Source organism: Heteronotia binoei, chromosome 3, assembly GCF_032191835.1.
Source record: "Heteronotia binoei isolate CCM8104 ecotype False Entrance Well chromosome 3, APGP_CSIRO_Hbin_v1, whole genome shotgun sequence".
NCBI classification, from domain to species: Eukaryota; Metazoa; Chordata; class Lepidosauria; order Squamata; family Gekkonidae; genus Heteronotia; species Heteronotia binoei.
The window spans coordinates 94,868,369-94,885,629 of record NC_083225.1 but is presented as its reverse complement, the minus strand read 5'-3'; the positions used below and the strand labels follow the sequence as shown (position 1 = coordinate 94,885,629).

General features: G+C 47.1%; 1 protein-coding gene across 5 annotated transcripts in view; it reads right to left on the bottom strand.

Annotated features, from left to right (window-relative positions):
• Positions 1–17,261, bottom strand: part of DSCAM (DS cell adhesion molecule) — an 805,927-nt gene that overhangs the window by 328,871 nt on the left and 459,795 nt on the right. For all 5 annotated transcript variants that reach the window (XM_060234239.1, XM_060234240.1, XM_060234242.1 and 2 more), the window contains exons 10-11: positions 6,354–6,473; positions 17–190 (exon numbers count right to left, since the gene is read on the bottom strand). In XM_060234239.1, coding sequence (XP_060090222.1) covers positions 17–190; positions 6,354–6,473 — 294 coding nt within the window. The remainder of the gene's footprint in view (positions 1–16; positions 191–6,353; positions 6,474–17,261) is intronic.

Below are 17,261 nucleotides of genomic sequence, written 5' to 3'. Positions count from 1 at the left end.
AGAAAGAAATTCTTACTTTTAACAGTGAGGTACATGGACTTGCTGACGTCAGCCCCCACATCATTGCTGACCTTGCAGAGGTAGTATCCACTATCTTCCTCCAGTACATGCTTGATCAACAAGGAACCATTTGTGAGAAGCTGGATCCGCCCATTCAAGGCAATTGGCTGGAACTGGGGGACTCCAGCACCTATAGTGGGAATAAAAGGAGGAAGGAAGAAGGCTGAAAAGAGGAAAAAAATTATGACAGCACCACACATTAATCACATGTTAATATGGACAGAGTGATCTAGAGCTTTCAGGCTTTTCAATCATTTAAGCAAAAGAAAAAATGCTTTACGCCAAATTATAAATAATATGAGGAAGTAGTAAAGGGACTTCTTATAGCAAATATAATCATCACCATACATATCCAGAAGGGAGAGACAGCTTTGAAGGCAGCTTAGATTAAAATCCACATTTGTTGCATGGAGCTGCTAAATCATTCACAATTAAACGTTTAGAAATGTATGCCATGCATACGAATAAATAAATGAACATGGAGAATACCTACTGAAACAGCTATGGATATCTCAGTACATCTAAGAACAGGTGTTCAGCTATTCACTAAATTTAGGGACAATGACAAATGGTGTTCATGACAACTGATAGCTTGAACCTTTGTAAATCAATCTCACCAGAATCTACTGAGTGCATTAAGATGGACACAGGTTTGGAAGTCATATTCATCATATGTACATAGCAGAATCTCCCACAAAATTAACATTTCCTATTTCACATTAATAAATGTTCTAAAAACATCAGCAAATACACAGCAGTGCAGTATCTTGAGCTAAGGAAAGGGAAGCTAAGTCAGGAGGCTGAAAATGGAGGGAGCTGCAGCCCATATAGCCATTGAAGACGCAACAGAGAGAGCAGGCAGAAGCTAGGAGACCAAGGAAATGGCATTGGCTAGAGAGGAAGGTGGGATAAAGAGAGCTAAGGAAAAAGGAAGGGCTTTAGCGACTTTTGCTGGCTTACTCACCAATACTCAATCTTTAAGGTAAGGTTTTCCTATACATTTGATGTTTATATTGCCAGCAAATTAACAACATCTCATGGTTACTTTTATTTGTACAATATAAATTTATGGTTGCCCCGCCATCAGGAAGAAAGAAATATATACTACAATAACGGCAACGTCATTAGGTATGCAATCCAGAGGAATTATAGCATAAATAAATCCCACTGGAATTAAATTTGTATAATAATAATAATAATAATAATAATAATAATAATAATAATAATAATAATAATAATAATAATAATAATAAATTATTTTTGTATTCCGCCCTCCCCCGCCAAAGGCGCGCTCAGGGCGGCTCACAGACATGGAATACCATGATTTGAATAAAACAATGTAAACAACAATTTTAAATACAATTCAGTTACATAAATTAATTAAATAGATAAAATAGATAAAGCAGGTGCTATAAGATGCTATAAGTCACAATCATACATAAGATGGCTAGATGGCTACAGGTCAGTTTAGCCAGGTTCTGTCTTAAAAGCAAGCTGAAAAAGAAATGTTTTGCAAGCCCTGCGGAATTGGTTCAGGTCCCGCAGGGCTCGCACCATCTCTGGAAGTTGATTCCACCATCGAGGGGCCATTGCTGAAAAGGCTTGCTCCCTGGTTGTCTTTAATCTAGCCTCTCTTGGCCCAGGGATTATTAAAAGATTTTGAGAGCTAGATCTCAGTGCTCTCTGGGGAACATATGGGGAGAGGCGGTCCCTAAGGTAGGCAGGTCCTTGGCCATATAGGGCTTTAAAGGTGATAACCAGCACCTTATAGCAAACACAGTACACAACCGGTAGCCAGTGCAGATCCCGCAGCCCAGGCCGCACGTGTTCCCACCGAGGTAGTCCCACTAGCAGCCTGGCCGCCGCGTTCTGCACTATCTGAAGTTTCCGTGTTCAGTATAAGGGCAGCCCCATGTAGAGGGCATTGCAGTAGTCTAGTCTTGAGGTGACCGTTGCGTGGATCACAGTTGCTAAGTCGCTGCGTTCCAAGAAGGGAGCCAACTGCCTCGCCCTCTTGAGGTGAAAGAAGGCGGATCTAGCAGTGGCAGCTATCTGGGCCTCCATTGATAAAGAGGATTCCAGTACCACTCCCAGGCTCTTGACCCTGCGCATTGGTATCAGTGGCGCACCGTCAAAAGCCAGTAGGGTAATGTCCCCTCCTGGTCCGCCGCGGCCCACGCAAAGGACCTCAGTCTTCGCTGGATTCAACTTCAGCCCGCTCAGCCTGAGCCAGTCAGCCACGGCTTGTAACGCCCGGTCCAAATTTATAGGGACATCGCCAGCCCGGCCGTCCATCAGTAGATAGAGCTGGGTATCATCCGCATACTGATGACAACCCAGCCCATACCTCCATGCAATCTGGGCAAGGGGGCGCATGTAGATGTTAAACAACATCGGGGAGAGAACTGCCCCCTGAGGCACCCCACAATGAAGTGGGTGCCTCTGAGACAGTTCCCCCCAAATTGCCACCCTTTGTCCCCGACCTTCAAGAAAGGAGGAGAGCCACTGTAAGGCTAGCCCCCGAATTCCTGCGGCGGCGAGGCGGTGGGTCAGCAGCCGATGGTCGACCATATCGAATGCAGCCGATAGGTCTAGCAGCAGCAATACTGCCGAGCCGCCCCGATCCAGTTGTCGTCAGAGGTCATCCATGAGGGCGACCAAGACTGTTTCCGTCCCATGGCCCGGGCGAAAGCCGGACTGGCATGGGTCCAAGGTGGAAGCGTCCTCCAAAAAATCCTGTAACTGCAACGCCACAGCCCTCTCAATAATTTTGCCCAAAAAGGGCAAGTTTGAGACCGGTTGGTAGTGTGCCAATTCGGCCGGGTCTGATGTAGTTTTTTTCAGGAGAGGGCAGACCACTGCCTCTTTCAGGGGTGTTGGAAAAGCACCCTCTGAAAGGGATCGATTTATGATGTCCCGTATAGGACATCTTAATTCCTCCTGGCAAGCCTTAATTAGCCAGGAGGGGCATGGGTCCAGATCGCAAGTTGTGGATCGTACAGTGCCAAGAATTCTGTCGGCTTCCTCCAAGCTGAGCAGGTCGAAGCAATCCAGGGTTAAATCAGAAGACACGCATTGGGTCTCGAGTTCATTTACTGCATCTAAATTGGCAGGGCAGTCGTGGCGGAGCGACTGGACCTTATCAGCAAAAAATTTCACAAAAGCCTCACAGCCAATCTCCAATTCCTTAGCCTTTGAATTGCCCTGTGGCAATGTGGTAAGATTCCGAATTATTCTAAATAATTGGGCCGGGCGCGAATTTGCAGATGCAATCTTAGCCTCAAAGTATGTTTTCTTTGCGGTCTTGATTGCCATCTCATAGGACTTCATAAACTTCCTATAAGATGTTCTAGTCGCTTCGTCACGGGTACGCTGCCATTGCCTCTCTAGCCATCTAAGACCTTGTTTCAGCTGGCGTAATTCCGGGGTATACCACGGGGCCAGCCTAGTCCGAGGTCGCAGAGGGCGTCGAGGTGCGATCTCTTCGATGGCCCTAGAGAGCCGGCTATTCCAGGTCTCAATCAGGCCATCGAGAAAATCACCAGAGGGCCAGGGGTCCCGCAGGGCCATCTGGAACCGTTCCGGGTCCATTTGGCTCCGCGGGCGAGCCATAATAGGCTCCTCGCCTAAACAGATTGGGGGGGGGCATATCTACACGGGCCTTGAGGGCGAAGTGATCCGACCATGGCACCGCCTCTGTGGTTATATCGCTCACTACAACCCCGGCCGCAAAGATCAGGTCTAACATGTGTCCGGCCTGGTGAGTGGGAGTTACAACAAATTGAGAGAGTCCCAGTGTCGCCATGGAAGACACTAGGTCCGTCGCCTGACTGGAGGACGGGTCATCAGCATGGACGTTGAAGTCACCCAGGATTATCAACCTTGGGTGCTCCAGCGCCCAGCCCGTCGCCGCCTTGAGCAGGGACGGTAAGGCGTTGGCTGGTGCATTAGGCGTACGGTACACCAGCCAAATCGCCAACCCCTCTCCAGCCTGCCACGCCAGACCGGCACATTCAATACCCTCAATCTTTGGGGCCGGGAGCGCCCTGAAGGAGTAAGCCTCCCGCACAAATAATGCCACTCCTCCCCCCCACCCGCTAGTCCGCGATTGGTGAAAGACTGAGTAACCCGGGGGAGCTGTTTGCGAGAGGGCTACTGTATCACCCTCCCGGATCCAGGTCTCAGTCACGCAAGCCAGGTCCATGTTTTGTTCGAGCATAAACTCTCGAAGGATTGAGGTCTTATTATTAATGGACCTGGCGTTGCATAACACCAATGGCGGAGGCGGGTTGTTCAGCCTGGCCCTACTACCTGTCACCCTTGGGATGGGACGCAGATTGGAGGGGGGCCGAGCACTGTCATGTTTCTGTCCTCCTCCCTTGAAACATCTGCTCCCACCGCCATACCTCCCCCTCCCCAGGAGCACTGGAATCCCTGAGCTGGCCATTTCTCGTTGGCAGCAGCTGCTATGTTGACCGCTATCGAGGCTGTTATCAAAATTATTCTCACACTACTCCGTCCCACTAGATCCTAGTGAGTATACACTCACATCTTCTCATTTTTCCTGGAACTCATTCCACTTAATTTAAGCCAGAGTGCATTTACATTAAACTGTAATATATAGGTTGAAATAATCTAACACTATAATAGTAATAATAATATAATTTTCCAGTATTGTCTTTCATTGTAAATGTAGAAACAAGTTTAATAAATAAACACATGAGCAGTAAAGCCAGGATATGCATACAGAAAATTCATATAGAAACTTCCAAACTTTAGTCATCTACATAAATAGGTTGAAGAAGCCAAAAGGTGAACCCTAGATACACTGTAAAAACTTTCAGGCTGGTAATTTTCACAGTGTGAGTTATATAGAATGTAATAAGGCAAGAATATAAAACTATGAAACAAAAACCCAGGCCTTGAATTCATCAGGAGCTAGGGGTCCCAACCCTCCCGCCCTGGCGGGGGACCCCAGGATTTCCACCCTCTTCCGCCGCTCCCCCAAAAAATGGAAGCGGGGGGGGGGAAATGGTGAGCCGCTGCCGCCCCCTCCCCGCCCCGTGAAGCCGTAGGCGGCGGGCCCACCGGCGCACAGCAGCAGGTGGCGGCGGCGGAGGTGCTGTCGGCTGAGGGCCTCGCTGTCAGCGTTGGCACAGCAGAGGGGCAGCAGGAGCGCGGCAAGGACATCGGGCGCGCCGGAGCAGCAGAGGCGGCGGAGCCAGGCGCAGCCCAGGGCGGTGAGGGACCTCTTGAAGGGGTGCAGCACAACCCCGCCAGCACCAGCGCGGCAGCGCCAGAGGCCGAGGAGGAGGCCCCGAGCCCCCGGCCCCGCTCTCCATGCCCGCGCCACTGCCCTGCTTCACCCAGGCCTCCAGCCTCAGGCGGCTGCCGAGGGACGGGGAGGACGAGCGGGAGGAGGAGGGAGGGACAGCTGCTAGTGCGGCTGCAGCGTGGGAACCTGCGGCTGCGGCGCTTGTCACAGCCTTGATATTGGCTCCACCCCTAACATCTCCTGGCTCCACCCCCAAAGTCTCATGGCTCCACCCCCAAAGTCCCCAGCTATTTCTTCAATTGGACTTGGCAACCCTAGCAGGAGCTCACAGGAGCACAGCTCCTGAACCGTTCTGAGGGGTTTCCCCGCTTCCTCGCCACCTATCTACCTTCTCCATTGAATAATAGGTGCAGCTGCATAACAATCCCTGGATGAACTCCACCACATAATTTTTCTACAAAATTACCCCTGCAAAAACCAAACTGTACACTTTCATTTAGGAAGAACAATACTAATTATGAAAGCAGAGTAAAACAGACGGAATGGTAATCATTGTATAATCTGTCCAACATGGCCTGTTATGTAACAAATTATCCTAGAAGATTAAAAATATCTGCAATGTATAGCTTCACTAGGGAGATTGAGGCTGCAAGACAAAAGCTACACACTCTGGAGAAATCTATGAAAGTAACTCTATGGAGTAAGCAGATTTGTAACATTCTTCACTTTCACACCATCATCGCCTAAATTCCTTCAGTCATCTTTCTGTAAAATCTCATTGTAAAAAAGTTAAAAATTCCAGTGGGCTAGTGCAAATAGGAGGCAAATGAGCTTTTGGATCCTGCCTGCTGTCTTCACAAAGATGCCTCTTGTTTCCCTTTGAAAACTGAAGTTAATTTTAAAAAAACCTTGACTTTAGGAGAAGAAAGGACTATAATTATGGAAATCTGTGCATTAAAGGGCTTTTCTGTTGTCATATCAAATACTTCTTAAATTGTCATTAGAGGGTGAAAAATACCTTTTGAATACTTCCAGACAATTGTGGGGACAGGATAGCCTTCTGCAGAGCAGTTGAGAATGACAGCTTTTCCATAAATCCCATCTTGATCACTTGGCTGAACCACAAATCTGGGTGGAACTGACGGGGAGAAAGAAAAGAAAGCAGAATCATAGTGATTTACACTGCCCGAAAGGAAACCTCAATAACACAGATGGGAACAATATTTGCAGATAAGGACAGGCAGTATGGTACAAGGCTGGATGAACTGAGGAGACCTGAGTTCAAATTACTGCTCAGGTAAGAAGCTCACTGAGTAAACTGAGTTCAGCTTGACCTCCCATATAGTTGTTGATAATCATTATCTTACTGTTATGATTCCTTAAGACCTTTGGACGAAGCAATTTGCAGACACCACAAACTAAAAGCATTGCTTTGTAAATGAAACCACAAACAAATCATGAAAGTTATTATATAAAATCAATTTGATCTTATGAACAGCTACATGTGGTAGGATGTACCCAGTGCTGGATTAAACCCTGTGGAGGCCCCTAGGCAGTCAAAAACTTGGGGGCCCCTTGCAAATTATTTCAGCGTTGGATTGTCCACCCCACCACCTGTGGCTAGGGTTGCCAAGTCCAATTCAAGAAATATCTGGGGACTTTGGGGGTGGAGCCAGGAGACATTAGGGGTGGAGCCAAGATCAAGGCTGTGACAAGCATAATTGAACTCCCAAGGGAGTTCTGGCCATCACATTTAAAGGAACGGCACACCTTTTCAATGCCTTCCTTCCATAGGAAATCATGAAGGATAGGGGCACCTTCTTTAGGGGCTCATAGAATTGGACCCCCTGGTCCAATCTTTTTGAAGCTTGGTGGGTATTTTGGGGAGAGGCACTAGATGCTATGCTGAAAATTTGGTGCCTCTACCCCAAAAAACAGCCCCCCTCCAGAGCCCCAGATACCCACAGATCAATTCTCCATGATTTTCTATGGGAATAAATCTCTATAGGGAATAATGGAGTGCCCAGCAGACATTTCCCTCCCCTCCCCCCACTTTCTGACAACCCTGAAGCGGGGGGAGGGCCTCCAAACCGGGGGATCCCCTGCCCCCACCTGGAGATTGGCAACCCTACCTGTGGCTCTCACTGCAGCCTGCCCTGCAGGCACCTTATCAAAAACCCCTTTGACAAAGTTGTGGGGGAGAGGCAGAAAGAGGCAAACTTGGTGACAAGACCAGCAGCAGCTGCACCACCACGCAAGTTGGGCAAACGGTGGTTCAGTTTCTAGCTGTATGTGCATAGGGTTGCCAAGTCCAATTCAAGAAATATCTGGGGACTCTGGGGGTGGAGCCAGAAGACATTGGGGGTGAAGCCAGAAACAAGGGTGTGACAAGCATAATTGAACTCCAAGAAAGTTCTGGCCATCACATTTAAAGGGACAGCACACCTTTTTAAATGTCTTCCTTCCATAGGAAATAATGAAGGATAGGGGCATCTTCTTTTGGGGCTCATAGAATTGGACCCCCTGGTCCAATCGTTTTGAAACTTGGGGGTACTTTGGGGAGAAGCACTAGATACTATATTGAAAATTTGGTGCCTCTACCTCAAAAAAACAGCACCCCCAGAGCCCCTGAAACCTCCAGAACAATTCCCCATTATACCCTATGAGAATCGATCTCCAGATAGGGAATAACAAGATAGATAGATAGATAGATAGATAGATAGATAGATAGATAGATAGATAGATAGATAGATAGATAGATAGATAGATAGATAGATAGATAGATAGATAGATAGATAGATAGATAGATAAGATTAGATTAGATTAGATTAGGATAGATAGATAGATAGATAGATAGATAGATAGATAGATAGATAGATAGATAGATAGATAAGATTAGATTAGATTAGATTAGATTAGGATAGATAGATAGATAGATAGATAGATAGATAGATAGATAGATAGATAGATGATAGATAGATAGATAGATAGATAGATAGATAGATAGATAGATAGATAGATAGATAAATTTATTGTCATCGTTCTCAAGAAAATGAGAGCAACGAAATGAGGTGCTCTTCCACAAACATACCAACACATACCAAACATACCAACACATACCAGCAAAGACGTTTCCCTCTCTCCCCTCCCCGTTTCTGGCAAGTCTGAAGCAGGGGATTGGCCTCTCTACTCACCAGTTGCTGCCAGCTTCTTCACAGCAACACAGACACACCATCCCAAATTGAAGCCTTTTAAGTCAAGCCTCTGGAAGTGCAAAGGCACATGGTCCTTTGCAGGCGGGGCTCCCCCCCCCCCACCAGCCAGCTGACTGGGGGTGGGAAGCAGCCTGGGAAAACGGAAGAAAGGCTGCTGTGATCGGGGCTGGGTGGGAAGGGAAGGGCAAGGAGAAGCTGCTGGGATCAGGGCTGGGTGGGAAGGGCTGCCATTCCCCCCTGCTTTCCGGATTTTTGACGAGCGGGAGGAGGAGGCTCCAAATCAGGGGTCCCCCTGCCAGGCGGGGATTTGGGAAGCCTATATGTGCAGGCTCGAAGGGCTGCAAGCAGGGGGGGAAACGGGGGAGCCAGCTTGGGGCGCCTAAAGGTGTGGAGGCCCATGGGCCAGTGCCTACTTGGCCTAATTGTTAATCCAGCCCTGGATGTACCTTATTAGAACAGCACCTCCTTACTAGGGCAAGATTGCAAACCATGTCCTCATATCAAATTCAGCTCCTTACCTGTAGCCGATGGAGTCTGCAGCAGGGGGAGCTGCCTTTGCCTCAGATGGAAGGAAAAGAGCAGAGGAGTCAGCTGCTACAGCAGCTGGTTTCCTGTCTTGGGGGAAGGGCCCAGACCTAGTCATCTGACTTCCCCTCTGTTTGCAGTCTGGCCTTCCCTACCCATGGGGTGTTCCATTTCTTGTACTGCATTTGAGCTCTTTAGCTCATTCTTAGAGTTGGCGGTGCGGGTAAAGATGGGTCTTCAGAGGATGGTGAATTATTTGGATGACCTCCTGATGGTAGGTCCCCTGGGAACTGGCCAGTGTGCTCAGTTATTGGAGGGTTTCATCGAATTGGCAGGGGAGCTTGGTGTTTCCCTAGCACATGAAAAAATGGAGGACCCTGTGAAGAGGTTGATCTTTTTAGGCGTGGAGTTGGATACGGTGGCCCAGGCCTCCCGACTGCCTGCTGGCAAGGTCCAGGACCTGCAAGCCTGCATTGCCACTTTTTAGGCAAAAGAAAGGTCACCTTGAGAGAGTTGGTGGGGTACCTCAACTTTGCATGCAAAGTGGTCGCACCAGGTTGAGGAGGCTTTGTGAAGTGATGGGCGGGCTCCACCTCCCACATCACCAGGTGCATGTCACCAGTTGCATGCAGTTGGACCTTCTGGTCCGGCAGGAATTCCTGCAGTCATTTAATGCGGTTTTGTTTGGAGGGAAGACTTTAAGATTGAGGCCGAACTTCAGGTTACCTCCGATCCCGCAGGTGAACAGGGTTTCGGAAACTGGTGCACAGAAACATGGCCTGATGCTTGGATTAATGAGGGATGGACCAGGGACCTTACCTTCCTTTATTTTTTTCCAATACTAGTGGTAGGCTTGCCAACCTCCCGCTGGGAGCGGGGGTTCTTCCGCTTTGACAACTCCTCCCCCGCTTTTAAAAGTATCAGCAGCGGGAGATAAAACGGCGCCTGTCATTTGACGCTCTAGCAATTTTTCTCTATGGTACTCTATGGTAGAGTGGAGGCAAGAGCGTCACTGTGTGGAGGACTGCTGCTGTACTGCCTGTCTTCCCCTTTCATTTTCTCTTTGCCTGCAGAGAAAGAGCCTGCCTGAGGGGGAGGGGGGAGAAAAGTTTGTGTGCCCGCGCACATTCATGCACGTGTGTGTGTTTGTGAGAGAGAGAGCGCCTCTGCTTGTGGCCGTGTGACAGAGAGAGAGCCTGCTGGGCCAGGCAGTGAGAGAAAAGAACATGCGTGTCTGTATGAAAGATAGAGGGAGAAAGTGCCTCCATTTATGTCCGTATGAATGAGAGAGAGAGCCTGCCTGAGCCCCTGCACCCGCCAAAGGCCCGGCACTGGAGTCCAGTCATCACCCAGGCATGCTAGGAAGAAGCAGGGTGATGGTGGTTAGCCTAGGTTTTCAATTGGTGAGTGCCTGTGTGAGGAAGCAAGAGCCGAAAAAGAAGGGAAGGGAGGGGGGTGTCCTGTCCTGTTAGTAAGGAAGATTTGTAGAGCCTGTGAGATTTGTAGATCTCATTGCTCAAACGGTGGTTGGTGTGTAAATAAACATTCCTTCCTGGCACAGAGAGGGGAGATCATACTGGAGATCTAGCAAACATTTTCTCATCACACAAACCTGCCCTGTGCCTCCACTGCAGAACACAAAGGCATGAGGTGTTCTTGATGAGATTTTGAATGATGCATGAACTGATAAACTGCCTTGCACTCAACCTGTCAGCAGCAACTTCTGCAGAACTTTGCAGTAGAATACTTATTGAGAACTTTTGGGGTTGCTTTGCCTTTAAGCAGAAAAGCCTCTCTTCCAGAAGAGGAAGTGTCAGTGGGCGTGTGTGCAGGCAAGGAGTAGTCTCCTGACGCTGTTTTGCTTTGCGACTAAGGTGCTTTCTACAGTGCTTGATTTTAAATGATTTAAGGTATCGGTTTAGAGTGCTTAAATTTTCATTTAATGTGCTTCTCAGCCGGGCTGGGCTAATCGCAGTCCCAGCCTTGTGTTCTTGTGGAGACTGTTTAATTTTTCATTCAGTCTTATCAGATTTATTGCCTCCTCTGCTTTTATTGCCTTTGACTACCCCATATTCAGCTTAACTTTGGTATATGCTGGCCTGGGTGTCTGGAACATTCTGAAGAAATTTGTCTTTATTTTTAAAACCTTGCTAAAACTTTGAACCCAGTGGCACCTTTAAGACCAACAAAGTTTAATTCAAGGTATATTTTTCATGTGTAAGCATACTTCTTCAACTAATTTCCAGATTACAGCAGTCATTTTCACTTGAGAAAATGGGTGTTAAAACTAACCTAGTTTTATTTGCTAGCATTGTTTAGCTGAGTTAATTATCCTGCTCTCCTTCCCCCCCCCTTAAGATATAGCCGTTTTTTTTTATCACAACAAACACACCAAACAAACCAATCCCATAACAACTGGGGGAAGGGATTTTCCAGGTAAAGATCAGATAGTTTGACAGGAATTGTATTTTTTTTGTGAAAAGGAAGCAATATAATATATTGCATTATGAATATGTTGGTTCTAGATGGCATTTAAATATATTTCTGAGCAATGTTTCCTCTAAGCTGAGTTAGGGTGAGCTAGTTCAGTTTTTAATCTCCAGCTCACACATTTTTGTCTTAGCTCAGGAAAAATGGCCCCACATGAAACTAATTTATGCAGGAGCTCATGACTTCAATGCCAGTAGCATTCACAAAGTAGAATTTTTGCTCACATGACCCCACAGCTTAGAGGGAACATTGCTTCTCTCAGGTGTTCTAAATGCAGTACTGCAGATATTGTGTTCTTTTCTAATCCCACTAAATGGAAAGGTGAATAACTGATACTTGAAAGTATTTCCTGGAATTACGGCATATCTCCAGATTACAAAGTCAATTTCTACTGGAGAAAATGGATGCTTTGGAGGGTGGACTTTGGGAGCATTGTAATCCACTGAGTTCCATGTCCTCCCCAGGCTCCACCTCCAAGTCTCCAGGAATACCCCAACCTGGAGCTGGCAAATCTACTCCTGCCTCTGGTCAGTGACAGGTCCTGGCAACCCTAGAGCTATTCTATTATGTGATGGTAACCAGAGCTGCTTATTAGGATTTTTGGTAGGGCTGATATATGCAAACCTCCACTCCCAATTGCTAGACATAGAGGAGGACATAATATGCTCTAGCGTGCATATAAGAATTTTCTCTGGTGTGAATTATCTTAAGCTTTCAAATTGCCAAGTTCCTGAAGCATAAAGAGCTGCAAATTCTTTTTTGTGGCGATGGGAATGCAACTGAGAAATACCTGACCATAGAATTACCAGAGGTATGATAGAGCTACTAAGGCTTGTAATTGTGTTTGACCTGAGAAGACAGCAGTAACTAAGTCTTATTAGGTTGGGAATGGCTTCCAATGTTTAAGGGGGAAGCCCATATCTGTTTTGAATTAAGTGACATTATTTAGCAAGCTTTCATCCAAATTTGTCAATTAGAATCTTATCATTTGAATTGAGTCTAGCACTAAAGTCTCTCTCCCCCCTCCTTTAGAATCAGGTGTGCTGGAGTATCTAATAAAAGGTCTTCAATAAAAAATTCAGATTCATTACAGCACCTTGCTATATCTGATCATTTTTGCTGGGGAGGGATATATACATTTAGTATTAGAAGAGACCTCATTTTGAAGTGTAGGAGGACAGCCATTGCCCATGGGTTTGAATTTTTTAGATGGACACATTCAATTTAAGTGATGTAGAGATTAGGATTCCTAAACCCCCATGAAGGGGTTTAGAGGTGGGGTTTGATGCATTGTGCTGGAAGTGATATAGAGGGGTAAAGCTCAGGAAGTGCTTTGACTTGGAAGTGATGTCACTTCCTTGCTCCTGGCTCCACCCCCAAAGTCTCCTGGCTCCACCCCCAAAGTCCCCAGGTATTTCCTGAGTCAGACTTGGCAACCCTAACTAGTGGCAATTTGGCTGTGAGGGGATGAGTTGGCAAACCACCTGTTCCACTTTTAGTGCAATAACTTGGCTGCGGTGCAGGTCATCAATTCCCTTACATCAAGATCGCCAAGGGTAATGGGGCTGGTCTGTGCCTTCACGCTACGTTGCCTCCGTCTTAACATTTTGTTTTGGGCCAGGCACGTGCCAGGGGTGAATAATGGGATTGCTGATGCTCTCTCTCACAAACAGATGGAGAGGTTTCATCAGCTTGCTCCAGATGCCAATCTTCAGCCGACAAGGATGCCCCAGAGCTATGGCAAGTTGGAGGGTCGAGGCTTACAGAGCAATAGGTTTGGCCATTGCCCCTAGTGCAAGGAAAGGGTACAACTAGGCAGTTCGTCAATTTGAACAATTTAGGAGGCAGGAGGGGTATAGTAAGGCCTGGCTGATACCAGTGGAGCATCTGCTCCATTTATGTGTTTTCCTTAAGACACAAGGTTTGGCCGTCCATAAAGTATGGGGGCAGCTGTCAGCTATTGCCTTCACCAGCAAGGTCTTGGGCTTCAGCAAAGCTACCAGCAATTTCCATCTAAGGAAGATGCTGGAGGGTTGGACCAGGGAAGCAGGCAAGCAGAGGGAGGCCCATTTCACTTGTGATACTTAAGGGGCTGCAGGAGGCCTGGGGGAGTGTATGCACTTTGGAGTACGAGGCTTGCATTTTCCATGCCACTTCCCTGGTTGCTTTCTTTGGAGCTCTGAGAGTGAGTTGGTAGCACAGTCAAAAACAGACCGGACCAGTCAGGCCCTGATGGCACAGCATCTTAGGTGGGTTGATGGGGAAGAGCACATTACAGTCAGCTGTTCCAAAACCGATCAGCAGTGGAAGGGGGCCCTGGTAAAGCTGGGTCCATCTTTAGACAGGGAACTCTGCCCTGTCACAGCACTATCTCATTTGGCACTGAGCGGTACTGAGGTCGGCCAGCTGTTTTGTCATGTGGATGGGAATCTGCTGACAAAGCATCAGTTTTGGGTTGTCATTGGCAGGGCCTTAGCTAGGCTGGGGTGAAGTTCAGTACTCACTCCTTTAGGATTGGTGCTGCCTTAACAGCAGCATCTTTAGGGTAGGCCACTATGGAGATTCAGCTCTTGGGTAGGTGGAGGTCGGCAGCTTTCAAGAGGTATGTGCGTCCCCTAACTTTGCTGTGAGCTGCTGAAGTGGTGAGGTTGGTGCTTCATGGTTATTTCTTTTCAGGTGCCTTGTTGTGTGGCAGGAAACGAAAGGTCCTCATCTGCAGGCACAGTTATATCCTTCAGGCGGCTCATCATGCCAAGAGATCAGCTACTGGCTCCCAGTAGGGGCTCAGTAAATGGGTCACAGTTGATTGGCAGGGAAGATGAGGTTTGCATTGGTCAGGCCTCTTGCCCATGCTGTTTGGAGAGGGTGCAGAGTAGGGTTGCCAAGTCCAATTCAAGAAATATCTGGGGACTTTGGGGGTGGAGCCAGGAGACTTTGAGGGTGGAGCCAAGATCAAGGCTGTGACATGCATCATTGAACTCCAAAGGGAGTTCTAGTCATCACATTTAAAGGGACGGCACACCTTTTCAATGCCTTCCTTCCATAGGAAATAATGAAGGATAGGGGCACCTTCTTTTGGGGCTCATAGAATTGGACCCCCTGGTCCAATCTTTTTGAAACTTGGGGGGTATTTTGGGGAGAGGCACTAGATGCTATACTGAAAATTTGGTGCCTCTACCCCAAAAAACAGCCCCCCAGAGCCCCAGATACCCACAGATCAATTCTCCATGATTTTCTATGGGAATCTCCATATGGAATAATAGAGTTCCCAGCAGACATTTCCCTCCCCTCCCCCCGCTTTCTGACGACCCTGAAGCGGAGGGAGGGTCTCCAAACCGGGGGATCCCCTGCCCCTACCTGGGGATTGGCAACCCTAGTGCAGAGCCCCCACCACATATAGTTGTGATTCATTTGGGTGGCAACGACCTGGGCCTGCTGAAGAGTAAGGTCCTTGTATTGCACGCCAGGGATGACTTGAGGGCCATACGAGTCTGGTGGCCAAACACCACGATTGTGTCGTCAGCCATGATTCCATGTTTGTCATGGCAGGGTGCTCTGGACCCCAGAGGCATGGAGAGGGCTCACCGTAAGGTGAATAGGAAGCTTCAGAAGGCTTTGGAAGCTGGGTTGGGCCACTATCTGCCTCATCCTGTGATTCAGGCCAGCAGTACGGACCTATACAGGAGTGATGGCATTCATTTATCTGATCAGGGAAATGATCTGTTTCTGGCAGACATTCAGCAATGGCTTTGGCAGATTTTAGAGGTTTAAGTGGGTACAGGGTCCTAAGCAGAGGCTTGGACCTTGCGTTGGCAGGTTGGATTGGATTTGGTGGCTCGGTGAGCACCATGCAGCAGTCCTATCTGGGCTGGGGGGGTCTTGCAGGGTCCCTCCCAGGGCTGTGCAGCATGTGGGAGGAGAATGCAGACTGCCTAAGGGATGGCCGGGATTGATCTCCACTTAAGCCGTGCGGTTTGGAGGGGGGGAATCTCTTGGGCATATCCTGAGCAATGTGCCAGCCAGATGGGAGCCATCCCATGGGGAATTGGTTTTGGTCCGGGGCAGGGTGGCTCGCCCACCGGTGGCAAGGGAGGTGTCCAAAGGGCTCCTGGCCTTGACCGTGCCGCCAATTTATGCCTTGCCTTTGCTGCCAGAATTTTAACAAAGTGGCCCTTAGTTTACCCAACTTCCTGTGTCTGTTTCTTTATTCTGACTGGTGGGGCACTGTCATGAGACCTCTGATGTAGTCAGGAGCTGATGATGTCATTGCCTCCTCACCAGACATGATAAGTTTCAGAATGCACAGACAGGCTCCAATTTAACCCTAAACATATACAGCCTTCTAAACAAACTGACTTTAGTGACTGCATGAATTCATTGCACATCATATTAATTTTAAACATCTGTATCTAACTATCTGAAACTGTTTAAGAAACTGACTAGGTGATATTTCCCAGAACATGCAGAACTACTCTGTGCACATTGAAACAATTGTGCTCCTAAGAAATCAGTGAATCAGTATTCTTAATTCTTTCTTGCATATTCCATGTGCATAATTCTAAAAAAAAAAGAGTACATTATGATAGAAAGTAATCCTATATATTTATTCTCATCTCCAGTGGGCCACTGGAAGGATTAAACTAAATCTAAGTGATTGGCTCAGAATATAGAATTTCATTTTTTTCCATTGGAATATTTGTGCTTTGCATTTAGGTTCCTGCAGTTAAAAAGATGAAAGAAATTTAATCATCCAAAGCAACGGCTGATGCATTAATGAATGAGATCATTAAGCTCTGCACTTCAGCTTTTATTAAATCTGGTCATCACACCTATGGGTTCGATTTAGTTGTGAAGTTTCTTGAATAGAAATGTGTCTCTGAAGAAAGTGCATAGAGAAGCATGCTAATTACAGTGATGGAATGGCACTATTAAATATTATGTACATTTTTTAAAAAATAGACTTCAGTACTGCCATAATAATTAGTAACAAACTAAAACTACATTCCCTGTTCAACACCAACATGACCATTTGTCACTTTCACTTTTCAGTCACAGGATCTCCCTGTGTTCTTTAGGTACAAACCATCACTGAACTGCATGCAGTCTCTTTCAAATCAGTCCTTTTAAAATCATCTCCAAGATTTCCCCTGGAACAGAGGTTAAACTGACTGGCTTATAGTTCCCTGGATCATCCTTCCTCCCCTTTTTAAAAACCAGGGCAACATTTGCCTTTATCCAATCATGTGGTATATCATCCATCCTCCAAGAGCCCTTGAAGGTAATGGATAATGGCTCTGCCAACTCCCAGGCTAGTTATTTAAGGAGTCATGGGTGGACATAGGATACTCATCTGAAGCATCCAAATACTTCTGAATGACCTCTGCATTTATATCCACCTGTCCCCCAAGTGAGCCTCAGTTCTCCTTCAGAAAGAAGACTGAGGCAAAATAGACTTCACGCCTCTCTGCCTCTGCTTTCTCCTGTGTCAAGTTTTCTCCATTTTCACCCAATAGCAGACCTATCAGCTCCTTCACCTTCTGTTTACTCCTCACATAACTAAAAAACTTGTTATTATTATAAGCTTCCCTGGCCAGTCTTAGATCATTTTGTGCTTTACTCTCACAAACAACCACCCTACTGCTTTTAGGAACTTATAGGTACTGTTCCTCAGTAATTCACCCTTTCTTCCATTTCCA